The sequence below is a fragment of the Schistosoma haematobium genome, chromosome ZW (assembly GCF_000699445.3).
Source record: "Schistosoma haematobium chromosome ZW, whole genome shotgun sequence".
NCBI classification, from domain to species: domain Eukaryota; kingdom Metazoa; phylum Platyhelminthes; class Trematoda; order Strigeidida; family Schistosomatidae; genus Schistosoma; species Schistosoma haematobium.
The window spans coordinates 8,302,234-8,325,238 of record NC_067195.1 but is presented as its reverse complement, the minus strand read 5'-3'; the positions used below and the strand labels follow the sequence as shown (position 1 = coordinate 8,325,238).

Sequence of the window (23,005 nt, the reverse complement as noted above, 5' to 3'; positions counted from 1 at the left end):
GCCAGCAAATATAACTCGACTTGGTCCATTAATTGCCTTCTGATATTTGGCTTCTCGGGGATTTTATGGAGTCATTTGGAACGAGCTTCCTACGCCTTCTGATCTATTTGGCACGTGTTTCTTGGTAGCGGTGTTCATAGTTAATCTCAACTCGACGCCACGCTACAATTGGTGATCCCAAAGTTTGGGACACGCGACAATTGGTGACCCGTATTTTGGAACACGCCTCTGCTTCTGGTCAAATCTTCCAAAGAAGCCAATTCGGTGAGTCTATGATTTATCTATCCACGTCTGTCGTATATTTTCATATTTAATATATAATATACTCGACATGACGGATAACGATAAGAATAGTATTAATATAATAGACTCACATGTATGTGTACCGAATCCTTGTTACTTTTTTATTCGCGTGACGATGAATTCCACGCTTTATTCGAGAAATTTTCCCTATTATTTATTCTCCTCGCTGACCCGGCTGCTTGGTACGGAATGCATTCGCATACGCATTAACGTCTACCTCCCAGTATCAAATGGTTAAGTTGAACGGTTTCATTGCCAACTTAAAAGTGCTCTACGAGCACACGAGAACGACAACTGGTACGAAACCTTATCGCTCGTCCTCTTAGGTATTCGAACGAGCTTGAAGGCAGATATACAATGTTCCGCCGCTGAAATGGTATACGGCACGACATTGCGTCTGCCCGGAGAATTCTTCACACCACAGAGCAGACCTAATTTCGGTAAATCAGACAACGTCCGTCGACTGTCTGCATTTATGTGAACGCTGTCTCCGGTGTCAACTCGAATACAACATCGACAGGTCGCTCTCCCTCGAGAGTTATCTACCTGTTCACATGTTTTTGTACGAGTAGATTCGGTACGCAAACCTTGGCAACAACCTTACGAAGGCCCTTTTCACGTGATCGCTCGTCACGAAAAGACCTTCAAGGTTGATCGATATGGACGCGTCGAGATCGTCAGCGTTGATCGTCTCAAACCAGCACACGTCGATGACAGTTCCCTATCTGGTAACCTGAGATTCAATGCTAGACCTATTAAACCTAGCGGGATCCTTAAATCTTCTTCAGGTCCCACGCTAGATACATCTGAGACCTCATTCTCACGTCCCGGTCAACAGCACGCGTCATCTGCACCGTCTACGGACGAGACGATGGTCTCACGTCCAGATCAGCAGACCACGCCGCCTCTGACCTCGGATGAGATTGCAGGCTCACGCGATACGAACGAGACTGCCGTCTCACGTTCCGGTCGCCGAGTACGGTTGCCCGTACGCTTCCGCGAATAGTCGCACAGTCAATAACCGATACGGTGTAGGATTATTCCTATACTACACGCATGCTACACTCTTCTCTTTTTTGATTTTCTTTTTGTTTCCTGAGCCCACGCCTTCGACCATCTCCGTTTGGTTCCGTCGACTTCAGTCAACTTTGGCGAAAGCTGGCCTGATCACCCACGCTCTTGTCAACGCACTCAGTCGATATATTGGTTTCGAATGCTTAGCATACGCTTGGTCTCGAACTTGGTCGTTACGGTCGCTTCTGGTCTTTTGGCTCAACGTGGTTTCGTCCTACGTCTGCAGCGTTTCTGGTCAGGACCCCTACGAACGCCCTCTTCAGATTCTGGATACAAACCACTCTGGTGTAGCATGCCAACTCAAGCAATAAATACAACACATCGCTCCTGGTACCGTTCTCCGAAAACGACCTTCGTTGGCAACTCGACGATCAACGATCGCCTTCCTGTTCGCCAATTCTTCCGTCCTACAATCGCTCGTCAGCCGATCAGTCCCACGATTCAAACCGCTATTTATCGAAAGTGTAAACCCTTTCTAGCGGGGACTCCTGTAGTGACTCACATTTATCACGAGAACACGACTGGTTTAATAAAAACAATTATTATTATAACCAACTGTACCAGTGTTTGTTTTAATGTGCTTTTGTTTGACTGTGCTAATGACAGCTATTTTGTGCTTCCATTCTTATACTGACACTTCGATTGTAACTTCACGCGAATTCGGTTACCTTCTGTAACCAAGGTTGTGCCTGGCACGATCTCGGTATCCTTTCGATGCCACGAGATCGCCAGCAAATATAACTCGACTTGGTCCATTAATTGCCTTCTGATATTTGGCTTCTCGGGGATTTTATGGAGTCATTTGGAACGAGCTTCCTACGCCTTCTGATCTATTTGGCACGTGTTTCTTGGTAGCGGTGTTCATAGTTAGTCTCAACTCGACGCCACGCTACAATTGGTGATCCCAAAGTTTGGGACACGCGATAAGCTAAACGCCAGCCGTTGTTGTGTTTTTTAGAGACCACGTGCAAGGGAGATGCCCATGGAATGTTCTCGTCTGGCTGCTTTGAGTCTACATTTCATCAGCGTAATTGATGACTATGGAAACGTTACTAGTATGGATGTAGACCGGATTAGTGGACCTCTGAAACGTCTGAGAAACAGTTTCGGATTCTGTTGTGTTTTATTTTTATCTGGGTACTCTTAGATTATAAAAGAAATAAAATCGAGAGTGAATTTATTTGCATACCCATACGGATCAGTCTGATTAAGTGTCGTGAACTTGTTGTTTAACAAAGGTTTTACTAATCCCTTTTGTTTGAAGTTAGCCATCGTATTGTATGAAGTCATGAAATCTGTCCCTAGAACTTTACTGTGTACGTCTGGCGTAATAGGTGACTGGTTAAAATGATGTCGGATACGGAGATTTACAATGTGCAATCGTTTTTCATATACCTTTATTTTGGCTGTATTGTACACATTACCAGGAATCACATAAACATAATTTATTGATCGTCAAACAAGTGTAAGTGGAATGACACTGATTTCTGCTGCTGTATCTAAGATAGAAAAATGGACCAGATTTAAAAATGACGATAACAGCAAGTCAATACATTTCATCACACGTAAAGTTTACACGCGATTGCGCTCTCCATATATTATATCCATACTTTCTATCGTGTCAAAATGCGTGCCTCAAAGACAACTATGTGGAACAGAAACAACCAACCTTAATAACCAACCATTCATCACAAAAGTTTCTCTCTATTCTGACAAGAACGTACCAAAATGGATTGTGAAGCGATTTCTGTGAGTCCTATTGATTGTTGTATTTCTATCCTAGTGATTCTGTGATATATGCTACTTATTTCTGTCGACATAAGTAGCATGTAACACCAGTCAGAAGTGGAATGCCTAGCAGCAGAAGATTGAGAAAATCGAACAGAAAAGAACAAGAGTGTAAACAGAGAGTAATTTTTATAACAACAAAAACGATTAAATTTGTAAGAGACAATTGATGGAAGATATGCAAATGAAGTATTTGATGTATGGTTTCCATATTTTACAAACGAACTCTGTAATTTTATATTAAACAATAAATTAGTTTCTCCCCACCTGAGTGTTAGTTCACCACAATTCTACTGTCATTGTCAAAATAAATCCAACACAATTACAGAGATTTTGATTTCTGATACTAATCCAATATTACTTTTAATTCAGTCCAATTTCGTTCACTTAGTGAAATTACAATTTGATCCTATTATCTACAACCGTATGCGTTAGTTAGTTAATTTAATTGCTTAAATATAAATTCAGTAACAATTGTATCATAATTCTCACTTGATTTAATTGTCGTCGATTATCAAGTATCAAGATAACGAATATAGCGAATTTTTCGAAGTATAGATTGACGTAGGATTTACATAACGCTACAGTTAACATAAGGTCAATAATAACTTGACTTACAAAACTGAATGATAAGACTCGTGGCTAGATGAATTTACACCCCACAGCAATAACAGAAATTGTCTGATGAAAATAATAGTCATACTTTATGAAAGTACTGTAATTAATTATTACGCAAGATACTCAACATCCAATGGCCGGATACAATCATAATCAGCCTTTTATAGAAGAGAACAAACCAACTTTCAACTGAAGAGGTAATTAAGAAAAGACGTTAGAAGTGGATGAGACATACATTACAGAAATCATTAACGGGGTATCATGAGGCAAGCGTTAACTTAGAATCCTGAAGAGGAGCCGAAAATAGGAAGACCAAAGAACATATTACATCGAGAAATAGAAGCAAATATGAAAAGGATAAATAACAACTGGAAAGATCTGGAAAAAATTGCCCAGAACAAGGTTGAATGGTGAATGCTAGTGAGTAGCCTATGCTCCTTCACGAGAAGTAACAGGCGTAAGTACTCAATGCTCAATTCATTCAAAGTGATCAAGTCCAACCTTAATAATGATACTTAATTTGATTCACAGTATAAAATAAATTCATAATACTGATATTCACTTATTATCCTATTGAATATTCAATAATATATAAAGAATGATTTAATATTATAGTTATATTTTATTGTTCATAATCTGATAATGAATAATAATAATAAGATAGGGATTTGTTTTTCTTTTCTTTTTTTAGACAAAAACAAACAAACAATCGATTGTTTACAAATCACTATAACAATAATTATCTTTATTATTCTAATATATCATTGTAAACATATTGATTATTGATTTCCGATTAAATATGTAACATAGAAGAAAAGAAAAGTGATATTGATCTTTGGAAAAAAAGTACAATTCACAACAACAAAAAAATCATATTGGTTTAGTATAATAAGTTCAAGTTTTAAATTGATATTACATAAAAGAAAGAAAGAAAAAGAAGAGCAACGATGAGAAATGAATAGATAAATGAATGAATGAATAAATTTAAATATTTTACGTGCAATTAAAACTTTAAACAATGAAATAAATTAAATGGGAAGAATTTTATGAAGAGAACCAAAACCAAAACAACAAAAAGAAAGAAAGAAAAAGAATAATTCATTATTGATGTTACTGTGCAAAGATAAAATACACAAATAAGTAAATAAAAACAAAGTAGAGTAATAGAATAAAACAAAAACTAGATAAATAGAAGTTGAACTAATTAGAATTGAAATTGAATGTTGACAATAGCAATAACAACTACAAAAAAAACAATGACACACACATACACACACAAATATGTTGAACCATTGAAATGCGGGAAATTGTTATTATTTGAATTTGTGAATTAAATTTTTTGTTTTGTTTTGGAAAATTTCAATTTTACACACTGTATTATTAAAGTAAAACAAACATGCATAGATGATATTGAATGATTTCTCATATGAATAGTTTCATATAAAATAGTCAATGAGATAGATAGATAAATGTCTTTTTCTTTTAATCCGACTATTAAAATACGGCTAATATTAGTAGTAATAATAATAATTATTATTATTATTATAACAGTAAGATACTCTGAATGATCTTAGTTAAATAGTTTGTCATTTTTCTCTTTTTTTTATGGAAAAAAAGAAAGAAAAACGTTTCACAAATTGAATGATTAAAATCTTGTTTATTTTTTTCCTTTTTTCTTTAATTTCTTTTCATTCTTTTTTTCTTAAAATGAAAATTTATACAATACAATACATAGTACAAAATGTAATGAAGACATATTATTATTGAATGATTATGTTAATGAATTGTGAAAAATAAATAAATCTATATGATCTTTATCTGTTGAAATGTATCCAATAAGAGAATGGATAATGATAAGAGATTTAGCAATAATAATAATGGCAATAATAATAGTAACAGTAGTAGTAGTAGTAGTAGCAGTAATCTGTCCGATGATTTAGACGAGAGTTGAATCAATTCATGAGATTATATATATATATATATATATATATATATATATATATATATATATATAGGTGTATTCAGGGATGATTTCATTGAAATGCATTAATATCATTGAATATGGAAGACAATTTATGATTCAATCAATGAAAACAAAAAGTCATTATTTCTTTGAATTCATGAATTATTTAAAGAATCTAGATTGTTGATAAATTATATATAAATAAAAGAAAAATAAATTAAATTTATTTATATACCTTTGTTAATTAGATTGCTTAAATAAAGAAAAAATTAGGCAACATCTCTTATAATATTTATTATTATTATTATTTAATAGATGAATGAATGAGTCAAACAAAGCTAGAACAATATGGAAAAACCTGGAAGCACTGGACGGTCGTTTCGTCCCAGTATGGGACTCATCAGCAGTGCACATCCACGATTCATCTCGCCGGATTTGAACTCAGGAGCTATAAGTCTCGCAAGAGAACGTTTAGCCAGTAGACTATTGATTTGACATCCAATTGTGGTAATGTTTAACTTCAACTAATCATTATTATACTCTGATTCGCAACATTTCTAGTTATATTAATTAGAAAGTAAACAATTAATATAAGGTTATTGCATTATATTGTTTCTAATGTTTTGACTGAAATTAGATTCACATTCCGTTTGTTCTATACTAACTTGTATCAGAATGACTATATAACGGTAATCCACATAGAACGCATATATGCTGACCAAGATTGATTAAATTTCAGCCAGAATATCAACAATCGGATTATACAAACCATTTCAAATTAAATTAAAATTTATAGGTTTTGCAAAATTGAATGGTTGCTTGGACTTTATAACTAAGTGAAGAATGTAACAGTGCTTAAAATGGCCATCACTGGGTTTAATACACGGGATGAATATCAACTCCGAGATGCAGGTACATCCGACTGAGGCGTTCCAAATGGAAAGAAATGTGTGTCCTGGATTCTATCGCTAGCGACATTCCATATATTCTATACTAGAAACTATGAAGGTTCAAGAGTTCACAATTTGTCAGTAAGAAACTCACCCTTCAATGTCTGTTTAGAAAAAAATAACTTCAGTTAGAATTACCTGTAGAATTTTTAGTGTACATTAAGTCTGATATATCCAACATATTCGGTCATGTGTTATTTTTTTAGTAAATGAGACTATGTGTTAAGGCGTAATATTCACTAAAAATTCAATCTCAAGTTTCCAACTATCTGATGTCAACATCTCAATAAAAAGTAGCCTGATAAGCTGGTCAAATATAAGATTCAATTTAGAAAGTATATCTTTGTAAAGATTAGTCTTCTATTTAACTAACTACGAAAATATCCATAAAAGTTACACACAACCCATTTATGGAATATTGTAAATGTTACAAATAGCCTCATTAGAAATTTATAGATATAACTACATTTATTTATACTATTTATCATATCTATAGATAACCTTGATAAAACGGCTTTCCCGTGTTTTCACGTATCCACAGGTGGTCTAGCATTGATTTTTCCATGATATCAATAAAATAAATATTTGACATTTAGAGATTATGAGTTGATTTTATCAAGTAAAGTGACACGAATCCATATTTATCTGAACAGTTATATAATTTCTGACACTAGTTATTGTCACTTCAATAGATCGCTTGTCAGTATCCAAGAAAAATTAATCATAGATTAAACAATAGATTTGCTTTTACCTGATCACTACTCATAAACGGTAATTAAGTAATCACATGTAAACGTGTGAAAAAACACACATTAAGATTGTACAAACAGATTGAAATGTTTTTATCAACTTGGAAGATCTACAATGTTTATTTCATACCAATTTTAATGGTTTTGCATCAAATTTTTATTTATTAATCAAGCTAATTGATTATATGCTTCCTTTGAACAACTATTAGTATGCTTCAAAATGTGATGTTACAAATAAAGTCAATGTTGTAAAGCCATTTAGTTTTTATTTACAAAAACAGTGTATTATAGAGCAAATAGAATTTCACGTTTCAAAATGTGAATTGATCTTAGCTAGACCACCGGTGAAAACAAAGAAGAACTTGACAGCTTTCTATCCTAGTACAGGATTCCCCGTTTGTACGTATCTATGACCACAGGACAGGAAGGTGACCCTAGGACTCACACCAACCACTAATCACCAGACCAGTGAACCGGAAACCAACGGTATTCATGCCTGGCTTCAATAAATTCACGATGTTACGCGACCATCTTCCTTCGTCTCTGGCAATTAACTGTCTCATATCCGACATGGCTGAACTTCACTGGTCACAGTTTCCCACTATTTATTTCCAGTATTTATTTGCCAAAAGTTGAAACACATTTCCTGCATTCAGCTTATCTTAACTAATCATAATATTCCCGTTGCTTAACTCTTCACGTGACTTTTTTGTGTGTTATAGTATCGGAAATAAGTAAATTGTCATTAATAAAGGTAAATTATATTCGAATTACCCACTGTAAACTAGCATACGTCAAGCAGTATTTGTCTTATTTACTTACACTTCAGGGCTGTACATTGATGAATCCATATGGCGTTAAACTCAGATACGTCAGGTCTCAAGAAAAAACGTGGGCATTGAATGGAACTTCGTTGGTTCAAATTTGAAACTTGAAGATTTAGGGAAATATCACTTTTCAATCAGTGAAGGATTTTAGTTTCTCTCTTTTGATATTCGGGACTGTTTCTGTTGCAATATGATCAAGCTACTTCGATAGAGTGCAGTGTCACGAATCTAGATTATCTGGTTTGTGATTATCTACTGAATACAAAGCCTACGCTTCATCTCATTTCTGACTCATCAGCTGAATGTTGACACTGAAACTTCAACGCAGTATCTTTCGCTTCAAACACTGAACACATTATCCTCAGAGCTAGTCATCATATAGTTATATGAATTCATTGGCTCAATTGTAATCTTGAATATAAACAAAAACGAATTCACAAGCATTTGTGTGAACGTTCATACTTGTTAAACAGGTTATTGGCTTTATAGAATCATTAGCTCAGTGGATAACGCTATAAGAGTTCGAAGCGAAAAACAACGTGTTCGAGTTAAAGAGTAAACAATTACACTCGAATCCATATTCATTCATGTGGCGAGCCTTCAATAAAACAAGATATGAGTTCTGGATTCTATTGCCAGTCTCACATAAAATACACTAAATCATTATCGGATTTTTAATCCCATTGGTAATTTACCGTTTTATTATCGACCTACGCTTGATTTTATAAGCTATCACTTTACTTTGAAATGTCAATAAATTAAACTTGGAACTAGTCACTCATAGAGAACCTTAATGTGATTGTGAAGAGTTTGTAACAAACTAAAGAAAAAAACAAATTTTAATTTCACCCTAATTTCAATTATTTAATTTTTTTTGAATAATTGTCAGTATACAACAACTACTGATAACTTATCATAACAGGTATAATACAGACAACTAAGTTATATTGTGCAAGACGAAAATTAATCGGTTATCAGCAAAAATTATCATTATAAAGCCCAGTTGTTTAATAGAGGGATAAAGTAGATATTTTAATAGTTGAATTCATGAGTCAATTTAAGTTAGAACAGCATTCAAAACCTGGAAGCTCCGGATAACCAGTTCGTCCTAGTTTCATCATGTACTCACTAGTCACTAACTTCAAGATGGATTTCCTGTAGTTCTAGTGAGAAACTGTGATCAGTGGAGTTCAATCGTATCTGTTCTCAGGCAATTTCTCACTGAAGACAATAGAGGACTGTCACATAATATCGTGGATTGGTTAGAGTTAGACATTAACACTGTTTGATGCTGGCTCAATGATTTCGAGAGTAAGCATTCACGTGTGAGATCGAAGGTCCTGGATTTGGGTCTCACGTATGGGGTCGTGTATGTGCGCTACTGAGGAGTCCCATACTAGGACGAAACAGCCGTCAAGTGTTCACGAGTCCTCAGTGATGGTCTAGCTTAAATCGACTCCTGAATTCAATCATTAAACTTACTACAATCTCCACAAACGCCCATTCTGATAAAGTAGATATTGTATAAAATTAGACACGATTATATAAAATAGGGTGATTATTTTTAATAGATAAATGTTGAGCAAAAATATCTCAGTATTAATATATTTCTAGATTATAAAACTATTTAAAATCAAGGTTGTTTACTCTTACCAGGCAAATCATTATCAATAAAACTATATTGATCTAAATTCGTAGGATTCACAGGGGATACATTATCTGAAGCCTCTGTAGTTTGATGTAAAGCCAATAATCGCCCAATAGGTTTACGACATCCAACTATTAAACTTGACAAAGCTGTATTTGTATTAGAATCAGTAGATGATGTATTTGGAGCGTTTTGTTTGTCAGATGAGTGAAACAACTTTGATGTTGTAATCGATGAAGCGATTGTAGATGGAGAAATCGAATGTTGACCACTTGAAGAATATAATTTTTTAATCCCACGTACAATAGATGATGACGATGAAGGTGAAGCTTCATTCACATTGATACTATTACTAGTAGAAGTAATAACATTAGTAATAGTAGTAGTAGTACTGGTAGTAATGGCTATTCCAGTAGTTGGTGGATTAGATATTTGAGATGCTGTAGTGATAGTTGGTTCAATAACTGGTTTAGCTAAATCTTGAAGCCTCATACTAGATTTTATATTAGTTGATTTTTCATATATTACAGGATTATGTCTTTTATGCATTTTGTCATGTTTATCAGATCCATGTAATGAAGAAATTATGATATCAGAACTGGTATTAATAGGAGTTTCTTCAATATTTGCATTGTCTTTACTAAATCCTTGATTCTGTCGATATGGAGTATATAAAGGTAAGGCTCCAGTAAGCAGGGCTAATGAAATAAATTTGTACACGTTACATTATTGAAATTTAAATAAATGTATCAATTGAATAAAGAACTTAAATGATAGAGATTATAATTAAAACGGATTCGTTGAGAAATCATTCCCACATATTCTAAGATGATAAAAAAACTATCAAAGACAATACATTTTTGTTGCATTATTAAACATTTTGCTAATAAACATTAAAAATCGGTTACAGTTTTCATAATCTTTAGCCTTACACATTATTCGTTTCGTTGTTACTCTGTTATCCGTTAGCTTCAAACGGACTCAAGTATTATTTCAATTTGAAATGGTTTAAATTAACTCGTTATTAATATTTCTTACTAGTATTTAATCAATCTTGTTTGGCATAAAGGTATCCTGTGGGGAATACCTCGTTATAGCCATTACTGGAAAAGTTGATATAGAATAGATAGAATGTGGCTAGTAGTGTGATTCAGGATGACCATATGCCAACCAAGACTGATTAAATTTCAGTCAGAATATCAACAATCGGATTGTGCAAACCATTTTAAATTAAATTAAAATGTGTACATCTTGTAAAATTGAACGGTTGTTTGGACTTTGTAACTAAGTGAATAATACGACAGTGTTTGAAACGAGAATTACTGGGTTCAAGACACGGAGTGAATATGAACTCCAAGATACAGGTACATCCGACTGACGAGTTCCAAATGAAAAGAAATGTATGCCCTGGATCCCATTTCTAGTCATATTTCATTTATTCTGTATTGACTAGAGCCTGTTTTCGTGTATATTTGATTGTTGAGTTTTTTTCTTTAGAAATAGATGTCAGCTGAGTAACTCCTGAAAACATGGGGACTGCTGTTAGATATTTTGTTTTAGGATGAAACTTCATAGTACTGAAAACGTATACTGCTAATTTGAAGCGAGCGCAAAAACTTTAATGTGTAATTGCATTGCATGTATGCTATATGATAGCCAAATAAATTCCGAGTCTAATAAGACGCTAATAAATAAAGTTACTATTTGTGAATCCAACTTATAGTGATTTTAAGGACTTATCATTAGTGTCAATCAGAAAAACGGTTCAAGAATATACATATATGTGATTTTCGTAAATCATATGAAACTAATCACTTCATTCTGTTCTTGGTATGTTGTCACAGTTTAATTTAAAATGTGCTTTTATACTTTCTCTTACTGAAATAAACATTTTCGGCGAGACTATAATTTAAAGATGAACCAATCACATTTATGATAACAGGTCTTGGATTTTTGGCGCGAAACTCATTCTTCCATTTGGCCAAATACCATTTCAGTATTATAGATTATGTCAGGTCGTGATGAAAACATAAAATCTAATTTTTCACCATAACATTCAACCATAAATCCTAGTCCCGATTCTTTATACTGATTTATCACCTTTACTTAACCCTGGTAAGTAGAATGATATTCTGAGGTCATTTTAGCGTTGCTCGAAAGTCGTCCATAAATTATAGTCTCAACACACTTTTTGTAAATAGAATAAATGGAATTAATTAGTCATACTTTAAGCTTTATTTTTAATGAGTTAGTTTTAGTTAATTAAGTATGTAAATTTGAAAAAAATTAATACTCACTTCCTGTAGGTCGAATTTGCGGTGAAACAGATATTGTTGCCGATCTTAATAAACCAGAAGATGGAAGTGTTGTTGTAGTTTCCTTGATAATATTGATCATATTATCATTATTATTACTGTTAGTAGTACGAGTAGTATTGCTGTTGGTTGTACCAACAAGTGTGAAAGTTGTCGACGATGGTATATCAGTATTAATGGTTTTATTGCTAGTAGTAGTACTAACAGTAGTAGCAGTAGTGATAGTTGTTATAGTGTTAACTGTATGAATTTTACTAGATATATTCATTGGTGTATCAGGGACACTATCTACAACTGTACTACAAGTTGATTTAGATCGCTCACAATTAGCTAATGAAATACTACCACGTGCTGAATTCATTCGATTATAATCAGCTATGGTAGTTTTATCATCATTTAATGTAATATGCGCTGTAATTAATTTGATTGGATCATATTGTTCTGATGAACCAAATACTTGAAAAACACGATCAATTAATAATTCAACAACTTTTGTCTGACCTTTATTATCCATGAATTCCATCATATTAGCTACTTGAAATCTGTAAAATAAAATGTATGTGTATGAAACGAATAAAGGTGATAAAAATATTTAGGCCAAAGATTTTTTGGAGATTATTATAACGTAATTGGACTTTTTATCAGGGATTAATATTAGCTGAGGTGTAGTTGAAAACTAGAAAGAATTGGAAAACCATTTTTTCATGATACAAATTTGTTTAAAATTGAAATTCACAATCTTTTCCAATATAAATCCATAAAACCTCAAGTCTAACAGCGTAAGCATTATGTCAACACCACTGAGATAGATTGCATTCATCCAAATATTAAACTCCAATTAATTAACCTCAGGTATAGTTAGACCCTACCGATCACTGTCTCCTACTGGAACACAGTAAACTGATCTCTAAGCCAGGTGTTAGTGTGCACATGACTATATCGTTTTTGTCTAGATGGAAATTTTTGCTTACTGCTGAGACATCGACTTCTATTTAGTCCTTTTCATTGGTATCGAAACTGACGTTAGTTCTTGATGATTGTTATCTTTACATAGAATCGGATACGAAACTTGCTATATGTATAGAATCCTCAGAAAACTGAATTAATATCTAGTCATGCAAACTTAATCAATCAACGGTTTTATCTAGTGCAATCAGTAACATTGTTAATTGTTTATCATGTAGCTCAGCCACATAGGTTACATCTTCTGTGTAGAATGTTGATAATTCATCCTGAAGCTATCTTCTTCATGTTAAAAAATTTACTCAGAACCTCTGAAAAGTGAAATTTCTAGATCAGAGTTATAATTCACAAGTTAAAAGTGAATCATTTTAAACGATTATATGCAATGAAATAAACCATATTTAACGTCCTCATAAATTTCATTAGTTAATGAAGACATAATCCTTGTAAAACACACGGTTTAATATACTCATCAACTTCAGATGAAAACATAAAGTTTATTTACAGTATGACTACTTTTTTTAGGATTAAATCCTAACCAAAATTTTCTGTTCAAATTTCTGTATGAAATATTTCCTAGAATGTATCTCAAATATATTCTCCGTATTGAATGGATGCCTGACTTGTAAAGTTATGTCTGGATGTAGTCGACAAGAAACCTTGAACCTAGGTATTTCACTACATAAAACTCATCAGTAAAGTGTACCTGTAATCTTGAGAGAACTGATATTTCTTAGCTGATCGGATCTATGAATTGTATACATATTTTCTGTAAAAAGATACTTTATTGAATAATCGAATAAAATGTTACTTATTAGTTTGATTTTTTTAATGTTTAATCAATGTGTAAAATCCATTTCATTAACTTTCTTCAAGTATACTCAAGTCTAATTATTACAAGAAAGAATTGTCCATTGTAACTATGTACATTGTTATCTAATTAAAATGGAAGTTCACACACAGAATTTTAAAAAAGGTATTGTTATATAATGCAATCGGAAATTATTAAGTAAGTTTTATCAGTATGGGGTTGTGGAGATTGTTGAGTTTTTAAATGAGATCATGAATCGATGAATGTTAGACTACTATTGAAGACCTAGAAGCATTAGACATCCGTTTCGTCCCAGTATGGAGCTCATGAGCAATGAGCATCCGCGATCCCACATGCGGGATTCGAACCTATAGCCCTTGGTCTCGTGCGCAAATGCTTAACCTCTAGACCATTAAGTCGGTACCCAACGGTCTTTTAGCCTAATTATTGTATAACAGTGTATAATATGTATTTAGTATATTTTGTTGATATGCGTCAGTTGTTTACAACTAAAAAACAAATCAACAAAACATATCCATTCCCCCACCTTGTATTATTAGTTTAATACTTAGTTAGTTATTACTTCATCAATTCCTAAAAAAAGCATTTCTTAGCATTCACTATATTTTCATCAATATGAGGTGTTTTTATTTTTACAATGAATGATCTTACATACAGATATATTTATACAATTGTAAGTATTTTCAGTTAATAATTGGTTATTGTTCTGTTCGATCAACGTGTTTTGTTCATTTAATTAAGGTAATGTAAATCACTAAGAAACCAGAGAAAAATGGCGATCATGGAATAGTTATTTCACCTAATATAAAACTGCATAGTATCGAGGATCCTTAAAACTAGAAAGAAACAAATTCACAACTATCTAGACTGGTACAAAGTGTACTATAATTTATAGAATACTAAATTGGTAGATAATGCGATTTTCTCATGATGGGTATTTAAAAAAGATGTGTACAAGAAAGAAATAAGCGATTACTGATTATTAGTTTATAAAAGCTGTAATTAAGAATGTAAACTTTTCTTACAATGTCTTTAAACAGTAGCCAAATAATTCCTAACCTAAGAAATTGGTTATGTTTGTGGAGAAATCGGTGATAATCGGCAAAGCATGATGAATTTACATGATACTGTTTAATTCGTTATTGTAGAAACTGGTCATTATTACAATCCCCATAAGTGGTTATATGGTTGTCAAAATGAAAAATGTTTATAAAAAAAATTTACAAACTCACTTAGGTCTTTGACGTAATACTGTTGGAGCAAACATTGTACCTAAATTAACAGCTCCCATTTGATTTTCCGACTGACATTCAGCAACTCTGTAATGTTATTAAGGTAAAAGTGTGGTAAATTTTTCAGAATTTATTTTACTACTTAAATAAATAGTATTGGACTTATAAAGAAATAGACTGTGTTATACATTTGCGAACTATACAAATACATTCTTTTACCCTATAATCTAAGCTCTCTAACGACGATATACAATTGGTATATGTGCCCTAACTAGGTAGTCTCAAAGCATCCTATCACAACAATAAGTAACAAAAAGTCAGTAATTATCAATCCATTCCTTTACTGTCTAACTAACAACCAAATATGAAACGGAACTATTAATAAAGTTTATACATTCCATCCACTATGTGCCGAATATAAATATTCAAAATAATTCTTTTAAAAGGTGGTTTATCCAGTGAACTTAACAACACAATAGTATTCCCATTGTGCTAATCTTTGAATTTGTTTTCATTTATACCTTAAAGTAATATTTGTGTTGTTTAGTATACGTTTATTTTACAGTGACCTTCATGATCTTCAAGAAAAATTAAACATCTATCCACATATAATGTCTATGTTTATATTGTTAGTAAGAGTTTTTATTATCATTCCATTAAATTGAATTTCGATCAATCTACGTTAGTATAAATGTATCCTGACAGAATTACATCGATATAACCATTATGAAACAAGGTTTAAAAATATATGCATTATAAATAACTGTGGAGAAAATAGAAATTCTTTATTAAGCAAGTATTCTAATATATGAAGCTCGATTTCTGAATGAATATGATTCATTTCCGTATTTTATTTAGTTATGCCTTTTAGATCAATATGATACAGCAAATATTGTCTTTTTCCCTTTTTTCAATAAACTAGATCGTACCTATAAATTGATGTGACTTTGTAACATGTATAGGGCGGCCTGCTTGAGCATCTGGGCTACCTGTTCCTGCCATCTAGATATTTCAACAAGTTATCTATTTTTGTTTGTTTTAATATATCATTATGTTTATTAATCGTATAACCTATTCTGCTGCGTTTCTGAAAAGTGTACAACCTTCCGTTGTCAAAGTTACAAAAAACTCAATCAGAGACAATGTGGTTGCTGGCAATATACAACGAAAAAAATGCACATTGTTCAGATGTTCATTTACTGAACTACTAACAACTAGCTGGCGATCACTTGATATTTATCGCCAGGACCGACCAAGAAGAAAGAAACGGAAACTTATTGAAATACTTTACGCTGAGAATTCTATATTGTACCAAAAATATAATGTTGAATAAAGCTGATAATAATAATATAATGAACGAAAGAAGTCCATTGAGTCATTAAAAAGAATGAAGACTATTCAGTGAAGAAAATTCTCTTTTTGACGATACCATTTTCTGATGCTGTACAAATGTATTTACAGGTAATTTCTTTTATATGTTGTAATCGATAATAAAATGGAGGAGTTTTACAAAAATATCAAAAGATCTTATGAATTATAATTTCTATTTATTGTCTTCTTCCCCTTCTCTTTTATTAAGTAGACAGTTATCTTCATCTTTTATCTCACATATTTTTTTTATTAGTTCCAATTTTGTTACATAACATAAGCTCCTATTGTTGGTTGATTATTTTGTTAAATAGTTCAACCTTTTCTAGTCGATACTTGAAAAACTTTATTTACATTGAAATGAAATCCTTATTACTTTAAATAATTAAGGATCTCTGATTATCTCTACTATATTATGCAACGTCATATTATTTCAATTGATCTCCGTTTGAACAAGCTTGATTATCTTTGATAATTTTGTAAAAACCTCTTTATTTTACTATAGACAATGTATAACAACTACCTATAAATACTATTATACAGTTTCAGAAAATGATATCGTCGTAAAGAGGATTGTCTTCGCTGAAGCATCTTCGTTTACAGAATATATTAATGTTATTAGAACTAATGTCTTTATACAAATTAGTCAATTTAGTCATAAAATGTTCTTATTATCCTGATTTTATCGAGGTCCACTTAAACATTTTTAATATTTAATAGTTGAATTCATGGGTCAGTTAAAGCTAGACCCTCATGAAAAACATGGAAGCACTGAACGGTCGTTTTGCGCGCGAGACTAAAAGTCCTGGGTTCGATTGCCAAGTATGGGATCGTGGATGCTCACTACCCACGAGTTCCATACTAGGATGAAATGGCCGTTTAATGCTTCCAGATCTTCAGTGATGGTCTAACATCGATCAATTTAAAATATCATTCTAAACTCAACAATCTCCACAACCCTACACCTTATTCTCATTTATCAGCTTAATGTCATTGAGAATCAAGATGGGAGATTGTTTATGTCATAGTTGTGTATTGGTGATAGAAAGTCAGTCACATGTATATTAGCACTTGGTATAAATGTTCATCTGCCCACGTTGCTGTACTATATTGGCAACGAGAGATAAAACTACCGGGATGAATACTAAATTAATAGTAGTATTTTGTAAGTAGTTGTTTTATCACAAACTAATCATTGTATTCCGACTCAGTGGCCTAAGTATGTCTTCATATAGCAAAATAAAACTATTATCAGAGAAGGGTTTTTGTGGATATTATAGTAATTTAGTAGTTGAATTCATGAGTCAATTGGAGCTAGACTACCATGGAAAACCTGGAAGCACTGGACGGCCTAGTTTTCCATGGTTGACTCATGAATTCTATTACTAAATAAACCATTGTTTTATTCATTCTTGAGTATCCATTTATTACATGGTGCTAAATCAGAACATACCAGTAGTTGAATAATTCCTAATTTCCCATCAATGTTCAAATATTTGGTTCATGATGAAAACCACATTGGAATTCGAACAAATACAGTTATGCAATTACAAATGAATAACCAAATCTATGAAAATAGTATGTCTTTATTCATAAATTGACAAAACTATTGGTAATATCCTAATCGTAGCCAACACTGAAAAAAATTTTTGTTACCCTTTTATTTGTTACCTGTGTAAATGATGAAAAATTAATCCAGCTAATTGACGATTACCAGGACTTAAATGATTAATCAATAGTTGAAGACGTTTCATCAGTTCATCAGTTATATTTGAATCAACCAAGTCAAACGCCTAGATGAATGTATAGAATATTTAGAAGAAAAAACAGAAACATAAAAGAATAATAAGCTTGAATGTAATTTAATTCATTTAACATTTTTGATAGTTGAATGTACGAGTCGATTTAAGTTAGAACAGCATTCAAAACCTGGAAGCTCCGGATAACCAGTTCGTCCTAGTTTCATCATGTACTCACTAGTCACTAACTTCAAGATGGATTTCCTGTAGTTCTAGTGAGAAACTGTGATCAGTGGAGTTCAATCGTATCTGTTCTCAGGCAATTTCTCACTGAAGACAATAGAGGACTGTCACATAATATCGTGGATTGGTTAGAGTTAGACATTAACACTGTTTGATGCTGGCTCAATGATTTCGAGAGTAAGCATTCACGTGTGAGATCGAAGGTCCTGGATTTGGGTCTCACGTATGGGATTCGTGATCGTGTAGCTTAAATCAACTCATAAATTCAATCACTAGAAGTACTAAGATCTCGACAAAACCCCTTTCTGATTCAATATTTTTATTAAGATATTATAAAATATAAGTTGATGAAAGAAATCTTTCTCGTTTTCCGTTAAAGCTTCAAACTCATGTATCTTTATATATATATGTTTCAGAATTAAGTAGGAAATTATTATCGAATAAATGGTGTTAGATCATTTCAACACAACATCTCGACAGATTTGCTAAAGATATTAACTGATCTCTAATTCAATAAATTTAATATAAGCAATGAAAAGTAATTACTTAATCAGTTAATTACTATAATTAATTACGTAAGAATATGAATTCAGCCTAAAATTAAGTAATTCAATATAAGTGTTTATCATTATTTATAAAACAATAATGAGTGATGAATAAAACGGATTAAATCATCAGTTTATTAAAAGAAATTATTTAAGAATAAAATTGGAAATTAAAGTTGAAGAGATTTTGAAAAAAAAAAACGTAAGGTGAACTTAGCAAAAGATAAGGATACATTAAGAAGTTGTATAAACGTTTTCAATAATCAAATATAAGATTTATTAACGTATACATCTATAGCATTTATTGAATGCAAAACCATCCTGGTAACATGAAAGAAATTCAATCGAGTTTTTTCAAATGTTTTTTTGTAATATAAACTCCGATCATTACAGTATCGATTAGATGGTCCAAAACAGATCTCTCCTTTGTTTATTGATCAACCATGCTAGTTCAATGTTATACAAATACATCCACTTATTTACATGATTGTACGTTTAATTTTAACGAGACAATTTATTTGTGTAAAAAAACAAAATGACACAAAATTAACTATTAAAGCTATAGATCAGTCTATTGAAATAAAATAAAAGTTTTCAGATTTATCATTGTACTTACTCATTACGTATTAAATAGGTTGATATAAAATATAAAATATATCACTGTTTAATATTTATATTAGAGATCAAGTGTTCACATGTGAGAATGAAGGTCCTGGATTCGAATCCTTTTGGTGTGAGATCGTGGATGTTGAGTATTCATGAGTCCCATACTAGGACGATATGGATGTCCAATACTTTTAGGTTTTAAGTGGTGTTCTAACATTGATCAATTCATAATCTCTGTTAGACACCCAACAATCTCCACAATGCTATACTGATAAAACAGAATTATTATTCTTATTGTAGTGTTATTTTGTCTTTACAAGTCTTTAATTAGAGTAAAATATACTTTTTTACTATATCACATTTAATATTCGATCATTTTAATAATGAATACATAATTCTACCTTTTAAAAGTTTGGTGGACTTTTGTTCTCTGAGCTGGATGGTTTGATCGTGAAGCTTTCATCGTTCTTCTGAACGACATCATCTGAACAAACTTCAGGTAGAAATGAAAGCTCCACAACTAAACGATCCAGTTCAAAGAATAAAACTTCATCAAAATTATCATTCGAATAATACAACACTATGGACTTTTGTATTTCTTTATTTTCCAATCACTTTTTCAACTAATCATTGATTGATGATGTTAATCACATATTACATTAAACAGATTCTACAAATACAATGAAATAATATAATCATTGTTGTTTATTTGAATAGTAATTTCTATCTAAATGTAACCGGTCAAATGAATACAAAACAAAAGTAGTTGAATGCTATAAATACCACAAAATCTTGTCAAAAATAAATTAACTGTATTTACACTGAAATGACCTCAATTTGAGTTGATGATTGATTTTCGCTAGAAAATAAACATATTTCTATTCATTGTTCCGCTCCACTTAACATATATATATATCATTTAATTATGTAAATATAACATTTTGGTTGATATAAAAGTCTACAGGTGAATCGTTAGGTTGTTGAAAACAAAAAAACATGAAACGTTAGATTGTAATAAGTTGGGTTATATGTGTTGTTGTCGTTGTGTTTTTTTTTCCACTTGAACAATGTCATATAGATAAACAACGGTTAAGATGGTTGTTGTCAAACATGAAATTAAACTAGTGAATTTTGATTTAATTTACCTGTAAAAAATGGTTGATTGGCGAAATAATTCTAAGTGAACAATAAGTAGAAGCTAGAAAACACTGGATAGCTGTTAAGTGGTAGTATAGGACTTAGTTGAGACTATAATTGATGGATGAACCAATTAGATATAAGATAATAGGTGTTGAATTTTAGAGCGAAACTCATTCATCTATTTAGTCAAATAACATTTTGTCATTATAGCTGATATCAGTTCGGGGTGAAAACATTAAATCTTATTTCTAACCATAACGTTCAACTATAAATCCTAATCCTAATTCTTCATACTGATTTATAACCCTCATTCAAACCTAATAAGTAGGTGAACATTTTCAAGATCATTTTAACACTGCCTAATGGTTAACCATAAATTATAGTCCCACCTAGAACTTTTCAGCAGTTTGCATCACCGATTTCACCAGAAATCGAACACAAGACCTTCAAACGTTAAGATCACTTTAAACCTTTACAACACTGAGTTGGCATTCAGTGATTTACTACTTTAAACTTGATTAATTCGTGATATTTCATAAGCATTATTTAGTAATTCAAATATATTTACACATATCTGTTTATAACATTGCTAAGTTATATATGATATCCATGACAGGACTTTAAAAATAAAACCTTGTACGTTTCTAGTATTAAATGACAACTAAGAATTTCTGATATTATTATTTAATCGATTTAAATCACTGCTATTCCTACTCTTCTAAAAATAATCTGGTTTATAATTTGTGAATTGATAGTTACTTGTTAAGTAAACATATTCTTTGAAGAGAATTAGAAAAATAATATACAGTTCGTATATTTCATCCCTTTAAGAATATAAACTACATGAATGCGTCTACTTATAGCTTGTTTTTCTGGAAATTATGTATGTTAATGATGTAGAAGGACGTGTTCAATAATCTGTTAAACATACTAACTAGTTCAATTGAGGTGAACAGTGCTGTTACGTCGAAGGATATCATGAGTTCGTCGTTGTTGATTTGAATATCCTTAATTTGGTCCAGGAATTGTGTTGGGGATTTGATGGAGTGTTTGGCTGAATCTACTAGATGTCTCAGTATTCGTGAAATCTTCTCCACCATCTCAATACTAACTAGTGAAATCTTGCTTTTATTGTATTATTTCAAAGTCTAGTAGGAATTCTGTAAATATCTTATCTCTTAGCTAAATAAGAATCAAATGTTGATCCACCGTTTTGTTCAATAAAGCAAATGTTTTGTATTATAAAAGATTAAACAATTTGACTAATTCCATGACCGTTCATAAAGTCATATTAGGTTTATGAATACTTATTTTTTTTAAAAAACACTGGAGAAGTCTGTCTGTAAGATTTTATGTATTTTGTGATTGGTAAGTATGAAAATGATCCACTATATATGGTTATTGAGAAATTTTGGAAAAATCGGTCCTAAAAAAGATCATTCTTAAATTGAGTAACACAGTAGTAACATTGAATTTTAGTTTTGAATTGTCATAAATTGTAAGTTTTAAAGAAAGAAATATCATCAGAAGGGATTTTGTGGAGATTAAAATAATTTCAATAGTTGAGATCATGAGTCAATTGAAGCTAGACCACTATGGAAAACCTAGAAGCACTGGACGGTCGTTTCTTCTTATTGTGGGTCTCCTCAGTTGATGTCAGACATTAACACCGTTGAATGCCGACTCAGTGGTCTAGTAGGTCCTGGGTTCGAATCTTCCGAGGGGCGGGGTCGTGGATCCTCACTGCTCACCGGTCTCATACTAGGATGAAACGACTGTCCATTGTTTCCACGTTTTCCATGGTGGTCTAGCTTTAATTGACTCATGATATCAAGTATTGAAAGAAATATCAGTTCTTTGATAATTTCAAATACGCTCCACTAATGGATATTAACAAGTACTAAACATGAATATAGAACTTCTGATTCAAAATTTTAATTTGTTATATTATACAAAATTCACCGAAAAGATGAATTATTTCAATTAGCAAGTACATTACAAGTTATACTGTAAAATTCAACGGAAACCAAGTTTTTGACTCCATAACTTTATCAATTAAGAAACAATTTACATTATTATTAGAAATAATTTATATTATACCA

General features: G+C 31.9%; 1 protein-coding gene across 1 annotated transcript in view; it reads right to left on the bottom strand.

Moving 5' to 3' along the window:
* Positions 1-937: 937 nt before the first annotated feature.
* The window catches only part of ARHGAP29 (Rho GTPase-activating protein 29), a 75,765-nt gene continuing 53,697 nt past the window's right edge, over positions 938-23,005 (bottom strand). The window contains exons 16-20 of the mRNA XM_051210304.1: positions 18,302-18,423; positions 15,263-15,349; positions 12,218-12,777; positions 9,926-10,618; positions 938-5,921 (exon numbers count right to left, since the gene is read on the bottom strand). Of these exons, the coding sequence (XP_051070289.1) occupies positions 5,902-5,921; positions 9,926-10,618; positions 12,218-12,777; positions 15,263-15,349; positions 18,302-18,423 (1,482 nt within the window). The 3' untranslated portion in view covers positions 938-5,901. The remainder of the gene's footprint in view (positions 5,922-9,925; positions 10,619-12,217; positions 12,778-15,262; positions 15,350-18,301; positions 18,424-23,005) is intronic.